This window comes from Aquarana catesbeiana, linkage group LG07 (assembly GCF_042186555.1).
Source record: "Aquarana catesbeiana isolate 2022-GZ linkage group LG07, ASM4218655v1, whole genome shotgun sequence".
NCBI classification, from domain to species: Eukaryota; Metazoa; Chordata; class Amphibia; order Anura; family Ranidae; genus Aquarana; species Aquarana catesbeiana.
The window spans coordinates 329503211-329525563 of NC_133330.1; the positions used below are offsets into that span (position 1 = coordinate 329503211).

Below are 22353 nucleotides of genomic sequence, written 5' to 3' on the forward strand. Positions count from 1 at the left end.
AAAAATAGCACCTGCAAAGCGCCCTGAAAGAGCCGCTCAATGCACTCCAATGTGAAAGCCCCGAGGGCTTTCACACTGGAGCGGTGCGCTTGCAGGGTGGTCTAAAAAGTCCTGCAAGCTGCATCTCTGGAGCGCTGTAGGAGCGGTGTATTTACCGCTCCTAAAACGCCCCTTCCCATTGAAAACAATGGGGCAGCGCTCCAAACCCGCCTGCAAAGCGCCGGGCGGTTTTAACCGTTTTTCAGCCGCTAGCGGCCGAATAGCGAGACTAAAATGACGGTAAATCGCCGCTTTACCGTCAGCGCCCGCAACCCTTCAGTGTGAAAGTGGCCCAAAGGGCATATTTTGCTTTGAGCTTTACCATTCTGTTACGTTACATACAAATCGCACTAATGTAGTATTATTTTAATCAGCCGACTTTAATATATTTTGTAAATATATGTGGGTGCACAATTTCTGATTAAAGAAAAATGTTTATATATATATATATATATATATATATATATATATATATATATATATATATATATATATATATACACACACACACATATATATATATATATATATATATATATATATATATATATATATATATATATATATATACGTACATACATACACATATATACACACACATACTCTGACAGTAGGCAGGTAAAATCGCCTGGTTGTGGTTGCAATACAGGATGGCAGGTATGTGTCCCCTAGATTCAGGCTCTATGCGGATTTATTCCACTAGGGGGAAGTGCTAAGAGTCCTTCAGTGGTGAAGTAATGAGCCCAGCTGAAGCAAGTTGGCTCATTAGGGCCTCTACAAAAGTTCCCAGCCTTCTTAGGGAGTTGCTCCATCCTGGAACCAGCTCTGTGTAGACTGTGTGGTGAGAGACCAAGCCTGTGCGTGCCCGTGAGAGACCAAGCCTGTGCGGTGCGAGACCAAGCCTGGGCGGTCATACCAAGCCTGTGCGGCAAACCTCTAAAAATAGGGAGATAGGTGCTGGGGGCACTACAAGGGTGCACCTAGTTGATAAATAGGGATCCTGCATGTCTAGTAAGTGGCCAAGTTGGCAAGGATTTATTTACATGTTTCTTTTTGTTTTGCTGCTATTTTTCTATTGTATATAGTGTAAATAAACCGCACCTTTGTTTTTTCACCTGCATTGCTGTGCCTACTTTTGTGTAGTGAACTCATCCGGGGGGGTCACACACCCACCCGCTGCCGAGCTAACACTCTCAATACACACATGCATACACAATATATTCACAAAATGTGCCAACGTTTCACTGGGAAAACTGATGGGAAAATGCCATTTGTTCTCAGTGTTTTTTACTCTTTATTCCCAATAAAGAACAAAATATATGTATCCAATTTTGCTACCAATGCCATATCTGAGCCCCCCTTGCCCTTCAAAAAAAACATGTATAATTCATTAGAGCCTGGGTGCTCAACCTACAGACCTTTGGTATATGATGCGCGGCCCTCAGACCTCAAAAGTCTGTAATGCAACATTGATTAGGGCATTGATCTCTACAAGCCTCATGTAATATGGTCTCAGTTTAGGGTTGCCACCTCATCCCTTTAAACCCGAACACATTAATTACACAGTTTCTGTGGCTGATTAAGGTGGTAATTAAACTCACTTGGTGCCTTATCTGCATTACATTAGCCTCAGAACCCGTGTAATTCATATGTGTTTTGGGTTTAAAGGGATGAGGTGGCAACTCTATCTCAGTTTCGTATTGTCTTCTGCAGCATCTCCCCCGCCAACAACATATCCTGTCCTCTCTCCGATTCCCATCTCCTCTATTAGGTCTGCAGTCTCTGACAGTCCTCTCAAGCATTACATATATTGAAAATTATGTGTGGCCCTTTGGTGATGTAAGGGTCTTCATTTGAGGCCCCTTTTAGCTCATAAGTAGAAAATCATTGCATTAGAGTAAACTAAAAACGCTAACTGGTATATTGTGCAGAAACAAGACATCACCAAAATGAAAAATGTGCTTTGAGACTCAAGGGGGCTTAAGAAGGAAAAAGGCCGAGGACTCAAGTGGTTAACAGGTTTTTCTAAGCCCGGCATAACAAGCCCTAGAACAGAGAGCAATCATTTACTCTGCAGGGTCCACCCAGGTGTTAGTCCCGTAGAATAAAATACAATAGTTGCACAATGTCTCCATCTACTGGTGTATGCAGATCCTGTGCAACCTTTCTGTTGTGTCCATACAATCCCAAGCCAAGTGTGGTTGGGGCAGCACATCTTCCAGATTTGGCCATGTTTGGTTCTGGGTTCAGGTCTGGTAAACGTTTCCAGCAAATCCGCAGACCTGAGACCGATGCGATATCCAAAACTGCTGTTTGCATTTGACACAGGTGACAAGTCAGCGCTTAAAAAAAAAAATAGCACGCCCTTCAGTTCTGTGTACACCATAGTTTATTAGCAGCAAGTTTAGTCTTTGGCTTAACCTCCCTGGCGGTATGATTATTTCTGATTCTAGGTGCTGAAAGCGGTACAATTATTTTGCATGGAAATTTGGCGTTTTGTATTGTAGGCCTGTAATTTCTTAACAATAACACACTTAAATCTGTCCAAACAAGAGTCTAGTAGATATCCCGGGTATGATAAAGTTTGAAACACAAAAACATAAATTATAATACAGCAAAACAGTGTATAACTCGGCCTATAGTACACCACTCAGCGCCACAGAACTTCTAACCACATTCATCGAGACCCTTCAGTAGACACAATGACATTCATAGGCTATCTACCAGACCCTCTGAAATAAGATATAAAAACCAAGGGTATGTAGACAGAAAAAAGCAGCTGTTTAAAAGAACAAAATAAATGTAAATAAACAGTATAACAAACATACATATGGTAATAAAATAGTTATATACTGAAACAGCGCTATGTTGAGCATAAAATAAAAGTGTGGCCAACTACACACATAAAAAGTTCATTAAACTAGTGCGATAGCAGCAGTGATTCAGAGGGTGTTCAAGTAGATCATAGAGCATGTCACAGCGTGCACCTTCCACCGATTAGACCAACTCCACCATAAGTGAACACACTCCCCTTCGGGGTCAAACTCACCAGAGCTTTATAAATTCAGAGCTCTGAATTTATAAAGCTCTGGTGAGTTTGACCCCCGAAGGGGAGTGTGTTCACTTATGGTGGAGTTGGTCTAATCGGTGGAAGGTGCACGCTGTGACATGCTCTATGATCTACTTGAACACCTTGTTGATCTACTTGAACACCCTCTGAATCACTGCTGCTATCGCAGTAGTTTAATGAACTTTTTATGTGTGTAGTTGGCCACACTTTTATTTTATGCTCAACATAGCGCTGTTTCAGTATATAACTATTTTATTACCATATGTATGTTTGTTATACTGTTTATTTACATAAATTATAATATAATAAAAATAAATAAATTAAAAAAATATAAATAGTAATAAAATAAATTTGCCCACGATTCACTATCGCTCAATTCTGCAAGTGTTCTAATTTACTATCGCTGTTTTCTAGCTGGTCTAAAGCCACTTTTGACGTAAAGGGACACTTTTTGGTTGCTATGGACAATCTCCAGTTTCCAGGCAGAAAGAACAGTATATATAACATAAAACTGCATGCAGGGCATGGGCCAAAGCACTGGGGACAAAAGGGATGTGAAATCATTTCATACAGTACTGTAATCTGTAAGATTACAGTACTGTATGTGTTATAATTTTTACTTTTTTGTTGAATTTGCCGCCAGGCGCCGCGACGCTTGCAGGGAACGGAGCCTGGCACAGAGAGGCTTAGGAGGAGGACGGAGCCCGCAGACACTGCGGGGGACATCGCAGGATCCCGGGGACAAGGTAAGTAAAGCCACACCAGGATCCTGCGATGTAATCCCGAGTGTGGCTCGGGGTTACCGCTAATGGTCCTGAATTTTAACCCCGAGCCACACTCGGGAAAACCGCCAGGGAGGTTAAAGAACTTTATTTAAAAATAAAAAAAATGAGAGCAGGTAGAGATTTTGGTAGAAAATACTTAGTCACTTCAGCCAAAACATAAATACAGCTTTTTTTTTTACAAGAAAAACAAATACAGCTTTACCCCAAAAGCTATATCAGATTTTTCTTTATTACACTGTCTGCGGAGCTTGTGCATTGCAGTGTACACTCCCGGCATCTGTAAGATTCCAACAATGAAGGGATGATGCAACTTCAGAGTGCATGCGAAAGGAGTTACATAATCAGTGGTTGCCAGGGCTGGACTAGGACAAAAATTTGGCCCTGGACTTCATCCAGACCGGCCCACTTTAATTTTGCAAACACGCACAAAAACAGTATATAAACTATACGCAATTGCGCAAAAAACGAATAAGTAAAAACATTCCACTATTGGGCATAGGACAGGACATACAGTGCCCATTAATGCAGCCTGATCAGTGCCCATCAGCGCAGCCACACCAGTGCCCATTAATGCAGCCACACCAGTGCCCATTAATGCAGCCACACCAGTGCCCATCAGCGCAGTCACACCAGTGCCCATTAATGCAGCCTGATTAGTGCCCATCAGCGCAGTCACACCAGTGCCCATTAATGCAGCCTGATTAGTGCCCATCAGCGCAGTCACACCAGTGCCCATTAATGCAGCCTGATTAGTGCCCATCAGCGCAGTCACACCAGTGCCCATTAATGCAGCCTGATTAGTGCCCATCAGCGCAGTCACACCAGTGCCCATTAATGCAGCCTGATTAGTGCCCATCAGCGCAGTCACACCAGTGCCCATTAATGCAGCCTGATTAGTGCCCATCAGCGCAGTCACACCAGTGCCCATTAATGCAGCCTGATTAGTGCCCATCAGTGCAGCTACACCAGTGCCCATTAATGCAGCCACCCACCAGTGCCCATTAATGCAGCCTGATCAGTGCCCATCAGTGCAGCCTCATAAATACCCATAAATGTTAGCGCCCCCCCCACCTGGTCTGTACAGCTTCTTCTACCTAGGTCCCAGGTGCAGTGCTTGTCCTGCAGGTGGTTCCTCTGGAGCTGGGGGTCCAGGAGGGGGCAAGGTGAGCAGGCGGAGACTCACAAATCTTGTCCACTAATAAGCTAATCTCCCGCGGTGCAGTCATTTAGAAAAAAAACTTCTCCGGGTCTCCCCTGTGTTCAGTGGGGGACAGAAAGCGGACTATTTCATCACTTTCGGGTTTAGGCGAATTATTCCGCAGCAGCACTCCCGGACGGCTCCAGAGTACTGATAAAGCACAGGCTGGCCTTCGAATGTGTAGTAAGCTGCTGCCGATTAACCCACCCAAAGCCGAAAGTGATTAAATAGTCCACTTTCTGTCCTCCAACCCCCACTGAACACAGGGGGCCCAGAGAAGGTTTTTTTCTAAACTGCTGCACTGCGGGAGATTAGCTTATTGGTGGACAGGGCTTGGGAGTCCCGACCGCTCTTCCTCCGCTGTCACTGAAACTGGCCCACCAGTAGGCTCCCGGTAGTCCTGATGGCCCGCACATGCCTGGTGGTTGCCTAAAAGGAAAGACGCTGGACCTGGGAGAAGACCTGTAGATGAAGACAGGGGTGGCAGATATAGTGAAGGGAGGAGGGGAAGCGTGGACCTCACATCACTGGAGGAAGGCAAACTAAGAGGTTGGTCTGCTATAATGTGACAGGAGGAAGACCTGCCTATTGTCCAGTTGAGAGTCCTAGATTATGGTGAGGAAAGTTGAGGGCAGAATGTCTCTACCTGCCCCATACCCCGAAGTCAAGTTTGGTTTTTAGAACAAACTTACTCTATAGTTGATGGACCTGAAGCTATACACACAGGCAGATGGTTAGTGGGGGGCGGAGGTGTAATTATACACTCTCTTTTTCTAGTTGAGCTACAGCAATTTGTCCATTTTGGTTGCAGATCTATTGGCCTCAGTGGATGCCTGTGGCTTCATTTGGGGCGGTCCTGGGTGGTCTGTGGCAGATGGAAGGTGACAAAACTGTGTACATTTGATTTTAATAATTTCTAGTTGGTTGCACATTGTCTATAGTGAGTATGGCATTTTCTCTAATGTAATTTTAGAAAATAATGTTCAATTGTGTTTTAGATACATCTATACCCATCACTTCCCTGAAGAAGGAATTCAGCTGAAACGCATCGGGTCGGTCAAATGCTTGGAGATCAATAAAAAGGCGGTGACGCCATTGCGCCCCACATGACCCCGAGGGCGGAGCTATGCGCTAACCCCACCGTGCCCAAGGTGACCCCAGAAGTGCGGGCGATTGTTTCATGTTTGCTGGTGTCAAATTCTCTAACCCGTCAGAAACTCCAACTACTTAACTTCCAGTTTCTTTAAACCAGCAGTAATTGGAGTTTTTGACAAATTGGTGGTTGGACACAACAGCGGCAACCGAATAGAATCCAGTGCAGGATATTATGAGCGGAGATTCTTACTCTGCTCCGATACTAGCCGACAAAATGGCCGCCTCAGAGGCGACAACGTTGTCCTCGTTAGCCGCTGTGCTGTCAAAACAGCTCTATTTTCCTGTACCGGACTCTATTCGGTTGTTGGTGTTGTGTCCAAACACCAATTCGTCAAAATCTCAAATTACTAAGGGTTTAAATAAACCTGGAAGTGACGTGGTTGGAGTTTCTGATGGGTTGGAGAAATTGATAGAACACCGGCAAACGATCCTATGTGCCATTACCTTTTATTCATTGTAAGTAGCCATTTGGCTTTCCTTTCAATAAAAGTTACTTTAATAGTATTACACTATTGGAGCTTTCTTTTATATGGTTCATCTCCTGTTCTTGAAAGTCCTGCTGCAAGGGGGGGGGGGGGGGGGGGGGATTACGTTGGAAGACTCACTTACCCTCAGATTGCCCCAGTGGTTTGGTTTCTGTTACCCGGCAGAGGTTATTCCGCCAGCTTGTCTGACCATCCTAGCGATAGGTGGTCCTTGCCATCTGGTACGAGTCCCTGATCACTGCATGTGGGGTGCCACAGAAGGCTCTGCATCACATTTTTTGGTGGTGGAACATCTGTTTCTTATCTTTGGACTTTTTCCATCAATCATAAGGATTCACTTTGTGTACAGACTCTGAAGTGTTTGTTTTTTTGCACATTATGATGTTTTTTATGGATTAGGTGTGTCATATCACATGAAGATCGAGTTGTTAATTTTTAAGATTAGCAAGATTTTTATTTATTTAATAAATGCTTGGAGATGATTTTGACAATTGTTACATTCGGAAATGCTCTTATAAGTTCGCCAGCTATGGACTGTCATGTGGGTATCGTGTACATTTGTAACTTACCAGCAAATATGTAATTTTATGTGCTTTTTATACATACAACTGTAAGAAAGATGTTATATGTTTTTATTATATTCCTGTTGATTATTGTTCACATTGCCGGCTGTACCTCAAATGAGTTTCAGTGGCGATAGCTGAATGATGGATGCAGCTACAGGCATCATCGACATATCATTTTTTTCCATCGGCGATTCTGTGCACCGTAAGAACAATCATAGCGGCAGTTCAGCCACTTGATCGTTCGAGCGAGACCGGTGCTTCTCCGGCTCGCCTGTGCGATCGGCGAGCCGGAGAACGAATCGGTCGCCGCCAGAAGTTAGCCATAGAGATTTCTGGTGATGGTCCCCAGTCATCTCTAGGACCCTCAGAGGCCCGGGCGCGACATTATGACGTCACGTCCCGGCCAGCGGATGTAAATAATACCGGGGACTCGGCTGGAAAGGCCGAGACAGTTTATTTATTTATTTTTGATCTTGGTCTTTCCAGCCTGGAGAGGTGTGTGGTTTATAAGATCGCACGGAGAAGCACCGATCTCGCTCGAAGAACGATCAAGTGGCTGAACTGCCGTTATGATTGTTCTTACAGTGCATAGAATCGCCGGCGGAAATAAAAAGATATCTGGATGATGCCTGTAGCTGTTTCTTTTTCATTCATGAAACTGTTTAAAAAAAAAAAAAAAAAACACGTTTGGAAAATCGCTGCACAAATGCCGTGTGATATAAAAAGTTGCAACAACCACCATTGTATTCCCTAGGGTCTCTGCTAACAAAATTATATATAATGTTTGAGGTTATGAATAATTTTCTAGAAAAAAAAATATGATAATTTTTAAATGTAGGGGCGAAGTGCCAGAATTGGCCCGGTAGGAAGTGGTTAGAGTCCCATAGGAACCTACATTTTGGATGCATACCCCAAAGTCATGGGTATTTCTCCAAGCTGCCACAGAGGGCTGGACAGCATGGTAAGGATTAGAAAGCAGGTGAAAGTCAACAATGCCTCCTCTAAAGTGAAAAAAAGGGGCATTTATGATCAATCACATTATATATTGTGCAATTGGTTAAAACAAACCTGTACTTTTCTTTTTTTTTTTTGAGCAGAGTACAGGTTTGCGTCAACTCCATCCACAATCTATAATAACATGTACTAGTCCTCTCTTATTTTTATACAGTGCAGTTTGTTTCTGTCCAAGTCGCTGTCGTTAGTGCTGTCTGCAGTGACATCTAGTGGTGAGATCAGAATTAGCACAGTTACAAACATGTTGGCTTATTTCAAGAACAGGTGTACCTTTGTGATAAAAATACCGTTCTGTCACTTTTCTTACCTGGTTGATCCAATGCCAGCAGCCTGTTCATTATTCCTATTCAGCATCCGTCTTCCGCAAGAGTCTGGAAACATGCAGATAAGAGGAGGTGCAGAGGAGGAGAGACCAAAAAAGAGGTATGGAAGAATACACACCTTTAGATGTACATGTTCTCTGCTTATCCATGCCAGCCAATCTGGAACTAGCCAGGGGAGCATACACATTTAAATAGGGACATCGCTGATATAACTCCACATGAAGAGACATTTTTGCCTGCAAATTACTTTGTCAGAAAACGAAAAGGAGCATTGTGCAGGTATCACCTTGTTGAGCCCAGTACGGTTTTTAAAGAGCAGCAAGAAAAAAAAAAAAAAAAAAAATGGTAAAAAGGGGTAAAATTTCTTTTTTTTGGCCTGAAAGCGTTAAAGAAAAATGAACTTCTTAGTTTTCCTGATTATTAGGTGTTGCAGAAAGAGTTAAGATCCCCTGTACTAGCTGCTCTCACACTCTCAAAACCAAGATACCCCCCTGCACAGCGCTCCAATCAACAGCTCAAAGGCGTGCGAGTTCCACTGATCCACTAGATCGCTGTACAAGGAGTGCATCATAGCACTGGAGACCTGGGCTGCTACCTTGTGTATGTGGAACAGGTGGGAGGAGCCCATCCATTCTGGCCCCTGCAAAGTATTTTCTCAAAAATATTCTTCACTTATTTGGAGATAACACATTGTCCAACTCTGAGGAAATGTAGGGCACTGAACGGCACAGAGGGCGGCGTCAGTAGGGCAGAGGGCGGCGTCAGTAGGGCAGAGGGCGGCGTCAGTAGGGCAGAGGGCGGCGTCAGTAGGGCAGAGGGCGGCGCCAGTAGGGCAGCGGGCAGTGCCAGTAGGGCAGAGCGGCGTCAGTAGGGCTGTGGGAGGGGTCAGTAGGGCAGAGGGCAGCGTCAGTAGGGCAGAGGGTGGAGTCATTAGGGCAGTGGGCGGGGCGGCGTCAGTAGGGCAGCGGGCGGCAGAGGGCGGCGTCAGTAGGGCAGCGGGCGGCAGAGGGCGGCGTCAGTAGGGCAGTGGGCGGAGCGGCGTCAGTAGGGCTGTGGATGGCGTCAGTAGGGCAGAGGGCGGCGTCAGTAGGGCAGAGGGCGGCGTCAGTAGGGCAGAGGGCGGGGCAGCGTCAGGAGGGCAGAGGGCGGGGCAGCATCAGGAGGGCAGAGGGCGGGGCAGCATCAGGAGGGCAGAGGGCGGGGCAGCATTAGGAGGGCAGAGGGCGGGGCAGCATCAGGAGGGCGGCGTCAGTAGGGCAGAGGACGGCATTGGTAGTTTTTTGTTTTTATTATTTTTTACAATTTTTTATATATTTTTTTAGCAGCCCTGTTGGGGTTTTTTGGTGAACTATCAGGGGTCTAAATAGAGGTTTTTAAACAGAGAAGGGAGATTGAGGAAACAGAATAGCTCTGTACGGAGCTTTCTGTTCATTCATAAACTGAACCATAGTAAACACAGCTTACTATGCTTCAGTTATGAAGACAGATACTGATCTGTACAGATCATTAACTGTATTCATTCATAAATTAACCTCCATCCAGAAACATCCTGTACAGCAGCCGGCAAGAGCCGGAGAGGGAAGTAAGGGCAGCAAAAGGAAAGGGAGCCTGGACAGGAGGGGCGCCATTTATTGGAACCGATCCTCTTTCCACTTGCAGCAGCTGAATGCCAGCGGGAGGGAGAGGAGGAGAATCCAGCTTTCAGATGCTGTAAAAGGGAAAGGGGATCGGTTCCAGTAAATGCCGCCCACGCTCCTGTCTAGAAGCAGGGGGTCAGCAAGGATGAGACACAATCTACTTGTCACTTGCACATGATCAACAGGTTACCGACCCCCCCAGTATAAAACCCAATGTGACAGGGAGGCTGCATGGGCCAGATGGAGAATGGGTCACCATTGTGGCCACGAAAGTTCCACCCATGAGAATAACCAAATTTATAATCAACAACCCATTTGATTGATAGGTCATATGGGAAATGGATTTTGATCAATAGTTAAGGAGGAACTGCAGTCTGCTCACATAATTTGTAATAAAAACATCTTTGCCATTCTGAAGCTTCCCTCCAACCACTTTGCATATTATTTTCTATATACTGGGATTCTGTACTTGCCAAATATGCTGCAGAAATCTCCCTCCACTGAGTCTGGCTGCATCCATTTTAACTGTGGGCAGCTGAAGCTGCTGCCTGTTCACTTCCTGGATTTACACAGACACACCCCCAGCTCTGCAGCTCTCATTGGCCCTCTTATGACTCATCCCCCATCCCTTCCTGGCAAACTCTCACCAGAGTGATAGAGAGAGAGAGCTGTGTATGATGTCCTAAGCCTAGGCTAATGACCAGACAAGAAACAGGAAGTGGGCTGTATAAGGGATTTACTGGCAGAAAAAAATGTTTTACTATCCAAAGTTAAAACAACAACAAGGGCAGAAGATTTAATAGATCGATAGATGAAAAAATGACTGAAGTTCCGCTTTAAGATAATATTGTTCTTTACGGTCACAAGTTGTCAATTTTTATTTCTGTTTCCACCATGTAATCTCATAATCCGATCAATCGAAAAACGATTCTATCCATAAACAAAGCGCATCGATCAGCGTCACTGAGATGAACAATTGAAAGTACAATATAGATATCATACTCTTTTTTTGTAATATTTAAAACATATGCCTGTTGTAATCATTTTGCATTACACCGGTGTCTGGACTCCTGCAGAGAGAAGAAGCTCAAGGAAAAGGAGACAACTGAGAACTGAAGGTCACAAGTTTCTCTTATGCCTCGTTTCCACTGAGCGGATCGGTTCGGTTCGGTACGGTACGCTATTTTGGGTGTTTCCATTATGAAAGTGGCCCATACAACCGAACCGAACCGTTCCATTCAGGGTCCTGCTTCAGATGTGGGGCCATAGAAAATGGAACGGTTCGGTTAGGGCGGGGCTACGATACATTACACTGATTGGTGGACGTGTGACGCCATGACGGCATTTTTTCTAAACCCACGTATGGCCCCTGTCGGTCCGATTTGCAGTGGAAACGCTCGCCTGAATAGGCCGGACCATTCAAGGCCGTCCAAACCGATCCGACCCGAACCGATCCGCTCGGTGGAAACGAGGCATAAAGGAATACAAAGTGAGCTTTTGTATCTATTAGGATTCCTAAAACATGGAGACAAAACCAGCATTGTCAGACCTCATTTACATGTCACAGTAACACAACAAACAATCACAGCAGCACAACTCATATATTTGCCATTCTCTAACCCAGTGGTCTCCAAACTGCGGCCCGGGGGCCAGATGTGGCCCTTTGCTTGCTTTCATCCGGCCCTTGGAGCACTTTCATCCACTGACACCAACAATGGGGCATAATTCCCCCCACTGACACCAATGAAGGGGCAGAATTCTTCCAAATGATACCAACAATGGGGCATAATTCCCCCCATTGACACCAATGAATGGGGCACAATTCCCCCCAATGACACAAACGATAGGGCACTAGTCTTCCCACTGACACCAACAATGGGGCATAATCCCCCCCACTGACACCAATGAAGGGGCAGAACTCTTCCAAATGATACCAACAATGGGGCCCAATGACATCAACTATGCGGCACAATTCCTCCCACTTACACCAATAATTGGTTGCACTTACTCTCACTCTCTACTGATGCCGAGACCTTTATTACTCCCACCGGCCACAGCCCGGCCCTCCTAAAGTCTGAAGTACAGTAAACGGGCCCTTTGTTTAGAAAGTTTGGAGACCCCTGATCTAACTCAATATCAAAGGTCTACCAAATGTATGACAGTGGTCAAGAAAAAAAAAATGAATGACCCAAAATATCTGTCCTTCCATTCCTAATAATAACTGGAATTATATCAATCATGCACTAGTTACCATATATACTCGAATATAAGCCGAGGCCCTAATTTTACCACAAAAAAACTGGGAAAACTTAGACTCGAGTATAAGACGAGGGTGAGAAATGCGCAGCTACTGTAAGTGGAAAAGAGGGTCAACAATGCCCATTTGCAGCCTCACTGTGCCCATTTGCAGCCATAGGTCCCCTGAACTTCAAACTCGGTAGTTAAGGGTTCCTAGATGTCCCCTAACTGCAGCGAAAATTTGGGGTCTCTGGACCCAAAGGGTCCTGAAATGCCATTGCTGCAGATGGACACAGTTGACCAACTTTTGGGCCCCGTATCTCAGGGCCACTTGGTGCTAGGAACCCCAAATTTGATGTGTGAACATAGTGGAACATTAGTATTAGGCTTAATGTGCATGGGATGATTTAAAACCTCTTCTGAACGATTTAACAGATAGTAACAGACATTTAAAAACCTCAGTTTTGCCGCGTTTAGTTTTTTTTTTTTTTTTTTTTTGAAAATGGTCAAAAATGTATCTCCATTAAAACACCTGTAAACGAAATGCGGCTAAACATGAGTTACCGCGTTTACAAGCAGTTACAGGCATTTGGCCTTTCAAACGCCTCTGAACATCCGTCCTGAACGCATTTTTTTTTTGCTTTCCAAAAAATGCTTCTGAACTCAAGCAGAGTTTCTTAGCACATTTTTTTGTGCTGAAAATGCCCCCCTCGGCTTATACTCGAGTCAAGCACTTTTCTGCAGCAGAGAATGACATTTTCCGAACTGAACCCCACATTTGGTATACAAACCCAGTGGAACTAGCACTACTACATATCCAAAGCTGAGGTTCCTAGCACCAAGTGGCCCAGAGATACGAAGCCCCAAAGTTGGGTCGCAAAATGTCATTCTCTGCTCTGCAGACGCTTCTAGACGCAAACGCGGCTAAACGCGGCATGCAAACGCAGCAAAGCGGGCGTTTCTAAACGCCGGTTTCAACTTATAAAAACATGTGTTCAACAGAGTTTGCACCGGCGTCTCGTGTGCATGAAGCCTAAGGTCTCATGTACACGGCTGCTGGTAAACGGATGTTTAGGCGCAGTTGGGCATTTTTTTCAGCTGCTCCTGAACTCTCCTCTGTGTTATCTTATCAGTAAAATAAAATTGGAACTAAAAAAAAAACCGCGTTCAGGACGAATGTTCAGAGGCATTTGAAATGCCAAATGCCTGTAATTGCTTGTAAATGTGGTAACTCATGTTTAGCCGCGTTTTGTTTACAGGCGTTTTTTAATGGAGATACATTTTTGACCATTTCCAAAAAAAGAAAAAAAAAAAAAAAAAAAAAAAAAGCTTCTAAACGCGGCAATACTGAAGTTTTTAAATGTCGGTTACCATCCGTGAAATCGTTCAGAAGAGGTTTTAAATTCCCGTGTACATTAAGCCTAATACTAATGTGACATACTTAAAGTAGAGTTCCACCCAAAAGTGGAACTTTCGCTTTAAGTACTCCTCACCCCCTTATATGCCACATTTGGCATGTCGTCTTTTTTTTTTTTTGGGGGGGGGGGGGGGGGGGAGTGGGTACCTACTTTAGAGAGGAACTTCCTGTCCCACTTCCTCGTTCCATCTTCAGGTCGCCTAGGTGACTCCTCCTCTCCCACTAAGCGGCCCCTCCCTCTAGGCAATCTTCTGGGACATGTCACGGGTCCCAGAAGATTGCCTGTCCACTCCGAGAGCGAGGCTCGCGTATGCGCAGTGTGCGCCCGGCCGTGAAACCACAAGCTGTCGCGGCCGGGTGCCCACAGTTCCAATGACGGTGCCGTGGAGAGGAGCGAGGCCTCGGGCGCCCGCATCGCTGGACCGTGGTAGTGGCTGTTTATTAAAAGTCAGTAGCTATACTTTTTGTAGTTGCTGACTTTTAATAAAAACGGAAAAAAAGCCTTAAGCAGGGTTATTAAAAAAAAAAACTCAAATGCACCAAATATACAGGACAGTTATTTTATAAAGATGCTGAGTGTTTCATTTTGTGTCTGTTCTTTACTTTAATAGTTATTAATTTGGAACCACTGATCAATATAAGGATAGGATTTTCCTATCTATAAAATGTGTCCTTTACTCTGTACCTCAAGCAGCCCACGCCAGGTTTTTATATGCAAGTTTTGGCATTCAATTTTACAGAACTGGTGACTCCATCTTTTTCACATATTTCTATGATATAGTTCTGGATCTTGAGGCAATTTTTATTTTTTTGTGGAGATCTACAAGACCCATATAGCTGTCATAATACAAGGCTTCTATAATCAAACTTAAAATGGGTGGGAAAGGTGAGAGTAAGCCAATCAGGCTATGCTGCAGTGCACATGTGCTGAGAGGAGTAGGGGGCAAGGATGGGCAAATTCACCCAGGTTCGACTGGTGGACAGTTCATGGATTCCTGTCTGAAGTTCATGAAAACCCGACCTTTGCAGTGAATCTCATTGAAGTCTATGGGGGGCAAATCTTTGCTGTTAAGTTCTGTTTTTTTATTTTTGTTTTTTTTTTTTTGGCAATAGCCAAACAATTTTTAAAAAGGGCATGGAAGACATTTAACAAAGCTTTTTTTTTTTTTTTTTTTTTTTTTTTTTTTTAAAACACTGTACAGTAGTGAAAGGGTCCTTTAATGCGATTTTGAGGACAAAATAAAAAAAAAAAAAAAAAAAGAAAAACAATCCTTTAAATAATATGCTTCACTTAAGCCTCGTACATACGATCGGATTTTCCACAGACAAAACCTCTGACTTTTGTCTGAAGGCGTGGGCCTGGATTTTGTCTTGCATACAAGCGGTACACAATCGCCGGCCACTAAACACGAACGTAGTGACGTACTAGATGTACTACAAGCCGAAAAAGAGAAAGTTCAATTGTCAGGCACCACCCTTTGTGCTCCTTCTGCTAATTTCGTGTTAGTAGAAGTTTGGTGAGTGTTGATTCGCACTTTTCAGTTTGTTTCTGAACGGCCGGAGCCAGAGCACCCACTGTGGATTTCATCACAAGTCTGCAAAGGACTCACACTGATTTTGAGTGTTGCATTATCTGCTTTTAGCAAATATGTGTTGGTTAGAAATTGGCCAGTGTCAGGACAGTACAAAAGCAACAGGCAAACAGAAAGAGACACAAAACAATTGCAGCAAACCTTTTTGTGTATAATCTGAGAAACAAAAGCCACAAATATTGTCCAGTGGCTGGGCAGTATGTACATAAGCGTGGTTGGGTGAGATAAGGCAGGTTGCTTGAAATAAGCATTAGGGTGCATAAGGTGAGATCCGGAGCACTGGAATACCCTGCAGAAAACACTAGAAATTTGTCAGCGGTGATCCAGCTGTGAAAACACCGTTTGGCGACTTTGCGGTTTCAAAGCACCGTAATAGGCCAGGAGAGGTGGCAGTAGCTGGTAATAGTGGCAGGTATGTTTTTTCTTGGAAGGGGGGGGGGGGGGGGGGCAGACGACAATTAAAAGTTTAGTCTGTAGCATCAGCAATAAAGATCTTAAAGGTAACCCAGAGGTCACGTTAATGGAAGTGCACTGGTCCACATGATCAAGGGACAGACAGGTTAGTCTCTCCATAACAGAACCTCCTGCTGTGCTGAAGACAGTCACTTTTAGATATAAAAAGCCGACGTGCCCTGCCTCTAGATGGTGCAGCACGACCACTACTTTGTCCTACAGAACCTGCTCATCCCCTACTGCCTCTCATTTTAGGCCAGCCTGACATTTTATTAAAGGGGATTGCCTAAATTTAATGGCAGCTAAAAATAAAAAAAGGCCCCAACAGAAAAATCAACCCTGAAAACCCTTTTTTAACATATATGGATAAATGTGAAATAAAATAAAAATAAAAAACCCAATTAAAAGACACTGAAAAGGAAGCCGCTCATCACCAACTACAGTTGTTGCCGATACACACAAAAAGGAATTTTGGGTCTCTAAACCCACGAACAGATGTGAACCTGAAACTCATCTCTATTAAAGTGGAAGTAAACTTCCATCTTTTGCTTTTACCTATAGGTAAGCCTATAATAAGGCTTACCTATAGGTAGTGTAAATATCTCCTAACCATGCACCATTTAGGAGATATTTACTGTATATACAGCCAATGACATCACTGGCACATGCGCTCTAAAGGAACAGCCACCCGTGCCGTTTCTTCAGAGCCCCGTTCTGTGAATGGCAGCTCCCGCGTGTGCACGGGAGTGACATTGCAGCTCCGGCCAATCACAGAGCCAGAGTCCGGGAACCAGGAAGCAAGACGGGTGAAGATGAGATCGCCCGCAGCACCGACATCCCTGCGCTGGAGCAGCTTCATTTTGTAAGCAATACATACAGGCACATTGTGCCTTTACCTTGCAGGTACAAAAAGAAAAAAAAATTGTCCCACTTTAAGGAGCAGGATGTGAAGAGGGATGATCTCACCAGTGTTCTGCCCTTTCAATGTGCGGTCAGGAGGCTGGGGGGGGGGGGGGGGGGTGTGTTCTGCAACAAGTTGGGCTACAACAGCATTAGAGGGCAAGGAGCTGGCTGTGCTCTCTGGCAGCAGTTTCTAAGTGCTCACTAAACAGAGGCTAACTTTCGTCCTCTATGCTGAGCCGCTTTTTGCTGCGTGTGCATTCACCTCAGAGCTGCACGCAGGCAACCCATTGCAAGGGCTGCACAGTCACAGCTGCAGTTCAAAATTTGACATGCGGTCAGGATCAGGCGCACGGATCTGAATGCACAGTAAATATCAAAACTTGTTGAAAAGTATTACAATTCTATTGATATGTAAAACAGCTTCCATATACAGTATGCGATTCAGTATTTGCAGAAGCAAACTTCACTATAAAATCAAAATAAAATATATATATATATATATATATATATATATATATATATATATATATATATATATATATATATATATATATATATATATATATATAAATATATATTTTATATATAATATAAATAAAAAAAAAATAAAACATATAAAATAAAACTCCCTTACCATCGCTGTCTTCCTCTTCTATAAATGCTGCCAACCCAGTACTTGTGCTCTCTTTGTATGGAGGGGGCAGCTTCATTGGTGGTGGCGGAGGGCCTGCGGGCACAAGAGGCACAGGAGATGCACTCTGTACAGGGGAAGAAAAAAAAGTAGAGGTTTTAATGGGGAACTAACAGGTCTTGAAGGAAAAAAAAAAGATCATTTTTTTTATAATTTTATATACAGATACGTAAAACGCAACTATTACACAGTACCAATCAGCATCTACGCTCAAAAATTACCAAATACATTGTGTTACAGGATAAGCCACAAAGATTTAAATTATTTACGACATGTGCATAGAATATATATATATGTATCAATAGATTACAAACAACTAATTCTTCTCACAGAAACTGATGGCTTGCTAGAGAGTAGCAATTTGCTTTTTGAGTAATAGGGCATACACACGGTCGGACTTTGTTCGGACATTCCGACAACAAAATCCTAGGATTTTTTCTGACGGATGTTGGCTCAAACTTGTTTTGCCTACACACGGTCGCACAAAGTTGTCGGAATTTCCGATCGACAACCACGCGGTCACGTACACCACGTACGACAAGACTAGAAAAGGCCGGTTCAGAACCAAGCGCGGCACCCTTTGGGCTCCTTTTGCTAATCTCGTGTTAGTAAAAGTTTGGTGAGAGATGATTCGCGCTTTTTCAGACTCGTGGCTTTCAGATCGTTTTCTGCCGTTCAGTTTGTGCTTGTGGGTTTGTATCTGCTCTTCAGTGCGTGCAGTCAGTTCGTATCGGAGTTTTCTGTGTGATCTTGCCTCCTCGTTGCTGTTTTTCAGGTCGCTCTTCACAGGCCTTGCTGTTCTTCAGTGCGTTCTGTTACTTCGTTCTGAGCAGCCGACCGTTTTCTAGCCATGTTGCGTATGCGTACTCCTCGTAGAGTTCGTGCTGTGCGGGGGCTTGGTGTTGGGGTCCTGACCTTGACACAAGTCCAGTCCATGAACAGGGTGGGGAGGAGTTCATGGACCAAGAATTGGTTTCTTCAGCGTGACCAGTTCTCTCATATGCCTTTGCTCCGTGAGATCCGTGAGAATAATCCTGATGATTTCAGGAACTTTCTCAGGATGACAGACCCCGTGTTTCACCGTTTGTTGGCTTCGCTGACCCCCTATATCAGCAGGCAGGATAGCTGCATGAGGCAAGCCATCACTCCGGAGCAGAGGTTGGTCGCTACCTTGCGGTATTTGGCCACAGGGAGAAGCCTGCAGGACCTCAAGTTCTCGACAGGCATCTCCCCCCAGGCTCTTCTTTGTGGACATTTACTGCTTGTGTTTGTTTGAGCTGACCCTGACAGAAATGTGTGGAGTGCAGAAAATGTCGTGATTGTGTAACCTTATACAAAGCACTGTTGCCTGTTATTTACTAAATGCAAAGAAATTTTTCACTACAAGTGCACTTGCAACTGCACTGAAACTGCACTTGTAGTGCAAAGAGGATTTGCCCTTAGGAAATAACCCCCATTTTCTCAAAAAACAACAATTACATCACCCCAAAAGTGTTGTAGTGTTGAGACAATAATCCACACATTCTTGATGAACAATCTTTTTAATACCTGCACAATCACATGTGCATTTACCAAAGGTTTTTCTGACAAACCGACATGTTTGTTGTATAACAATTTTTGTGGTGTCATTACCAAAAATCAAAATGTGCATTTTATAGAAAACAGGCCTGTGTAAAACCCACAAGAAAGACACAAATCTTGATCTTACAAAGTTCACATTTGGTAGAACTTGAAGGCAATATCAGACATGAGTATTTAGGAACTGTGTTTGATATTGCGTTCAGATAGGGTGAAATCACCCCTGGAAAAGCCAAATTTGGAAGATGCACACAAATTTCACAATGTCAACATGTGCTATCTGCCATCACGGGGGATCAAGGGACGTGTTTTGGGGAGAAAGCCCTTCCTCACCGCTACTTTATTATTGAGGAAGGGGTTGCACCCCCAAAACGCGTCCATTGATCTGCCGTGATGGCAGATAGCACATGTTGGCACACTGTGTGCATCCTCCAAATTTGGCTTTGGGAAAAATCACAAAAACATTTAGCACATTGTAGCACACAAAAGAAGAAAGTGATTTGGAGGGGTTTTAAACTCGCCCCAAAACATCAATGATGTTTTTATATTTTGGAATAACATCATTGATGTTTTGCTTGATGTTTTCCAATTGTAAATTACACCCCATGATCTCCCCGATCAGGATCTGGGCACTTTCGGATGTGAAAGGATCTTCATCTACAACCTCACGATCACCTAAAAAGAGAGGAAACCCAAAATAAATTAGGTCTAAAAAATATGCCGCCATCCATCTCTTATCTGAGCCTGTGGTCGCAGACACTCACCTGTTGTGGTGACTAGTTCCACCACGTCTTCTTCCTCCTGCTCATCTTGTGTTGGGGGGATTTCCCCTTCTTCCAGAGGGGGGGGGGCTCTGGTCTCCTCGGATGAGGGGTGTCCTCCGAGTCTTTTCTCCCCTATGTAAAACAAAAATGGTATAATTAGCACACAGATATTTGATGGCAGAACTATAAAGATGAAACATTGCTTGGAAGTGGGGTACAATTATCTATTTTAGCCGAGTTCCAAGATGTAGCTTTTTTAGTGTCCTTTGTCAAGCTGCAATACTTTACCTGTTTAGTACAAGCTTTACAGATGGAGACCCCCCCTATAGTATACACTGGAGCACCTGTGTGGCCCCCCTAATAAAAATGGTGTTCTTGTGTCCCACACTAGTGCTCCAGTGTCCAGATGTGAAAACAGCTGCTCAGTGTCCTCTCCTTACACACAATCTAGTTTGCATTTCATTCTAGTAACAAAGCCATCTACACAACCCAATTCTTTGAAGACAAGTATAGGGCGTCAAAATGGTGGCCAAATGCATATGGCCTAAACAATGGTATTTTATCGTCCGAAATAAAAATGTGTGATCCGAACGAATAATGTGCCCATGAACATGAAAGTTGCCATTTTAAACTGTACAACAGTTCCTAAAAGCACATGGAGCAGCACGAACGTAATAAACACAAAAAGAATAGGAACACAGCACAACTACTTACTTTTTTGCAGCACTCTCCGGATCTTTCTGTACTGCTCATGTTCTCGTAATTTCAGGTCCGACCACCGCTTCCTGAGCTGATCTTTCGATCGTCGTACCCCGAATTTCCGGTGCAGACTCCTGACCACTTTCGCCATGATCTTGGCCTTTCGGACATTGGGGTTGGGGTAAGGCCCATACTTTCCATCATAGTCGGCCTTCTTCAGGATGTCCACCATCTCCAACATCTCCCCAAAGGACATATTTGAGTCCTTTAATCTCCTTCTGGATCGGGACGTTTCAGGCTCCGGCCTTTCCTCCTCCTCCTCGTTGCTGTAATTAGCACGATCCTGCTGTCTATCCGCCATGTGCTCTTCCTCCACTGCGCCGAACGAAAAGGGGCGGGGAATAGAATAGAAAGAACGTCAGGGGCGGGCAGAGTTATACGCATGCGCAGTGTGTATAAATCGTAACGCGCGCGTCTTACGTACGATCTGTGAGCGGAGGAAGGAGCATCGGAGACGCCAATCGTGCTAACGAAGGTAGGATCTAAACTTGGGCCTATACTGCTTCGAAAGGGAAGCCTATATTGTAACAAGATTAGGGGAGTTTGGCCTGACATTAGGGTTTGTCTTGTGTTGTGTCTTGCAGAGAAAATGGATGGGTTCAACGACCACAATTTCCTGCCCCTGTTCATTGACAAGTACAGGGAGCTGCCCTGTCTGTGGCAAGTGAGACACCCCCACTATAACCACAAACAGAAGAGGCAGGCAGCGCTGGAGAAACTGCTGGAGTTGGTGAAGCCGGTGGTCCCCACAGCAACCATCCCTTATTTAAAAGCTAAAATTGGTGGCCTGAGGAGCACATATCTGAGGGAGCGCAAGAAGGTCACAGATTCCCAGAGGTCCGGAGCTGCAGCAGATGACATTTATGTCCCCAGGCTGTGGTACTATGAAAGACTGCGATTTCTGTCAGACCACACTGAAGTCAGGGAATCCCTCTCCACGCTTCCTTCCACGCTTCCTTCCACCCCAGCTGAGGCTTCCGATGTCCAACCTGGGCCTTCCAGCCAGGAAGAAGTGGAGGAGCCCAGCTGGAGTCAGGTATAGCATTCTTCTACAGATTTCTGGGCAATAAATAAATGATGTTTACTAGATGTTATTATTGATCATTAATTGCTGATTAAAAAAAGTGTTTTACATATCAATAGACAGTAGTGGGCACCCAAAATTGGGACAAGAATGCAAAATGCTGGGCTCAGAATGATAGTCTGTTATATTTGTTAACATTCAATTTGCAGCAGTCAGGAGGTGAAAATTGTGTGTGATTGATGTAAAAAATACTAAAACTATGTCCCCTTTTCATACACAGGAAGACCTCAGCCAGGAGGAGGCTGTGGAATGTGGCAGTCAGGAGGAGGCGGGGATTAGTGTCAGCCAGGAGGAGGCGGGGATTAGTGGCAGCCAGAAGGAGGCGGGGCTAAGTGGCAGCCAAGAGAAGCCTGGGACAAGTCGCAGCCTGACTGAGTCTCAGGTTCCTCCCCTCCGCCTGCCACATAAACGAGCCAGGAAGGCCACTCCGAGTCCCGTGCAGGATTCAGCGTACAGGCTGATCCAGGAGGCTTCGGCGTCCCTCAGAGCCTACCCCAGTCCTGAAGAGGCCTTTGCCTGAATGGCTGCCACCAAATTGCAGGGCATGCAGGAGGGCCAACGCAAGATCTCTGAGGACCTGATTTATAAAGTCCTACGTAAGG

At 44.6% G+C, this 22353-nt stretch overlaps 1 protein-coding gene across 4 annotated transcripts in view; it reads right to left on the reverse strand.

The window, feature by feature from the left end:
* Nucleotides 1-22353, reverse strand: part of PATJ (PATJ crumbs cell polarity complex component) — a 407721-nt gene that overhangs the window by 184575 nt on the left and 200793 nt on the right. For all 4 annotated transcript variants that reach the window (XM_073593830.1, XM_073593831.1, XM_073593832.1 and 1 more), the window contains one exon: nt 17510-17633. In XM_073593830.1, coding sequence (XP_073449931.1) covers nt 17510-17633 — 124 coding nt within the window. The remainder of the gene's footprint in view (nt 1-17509; nt 17634-22353) is intronic.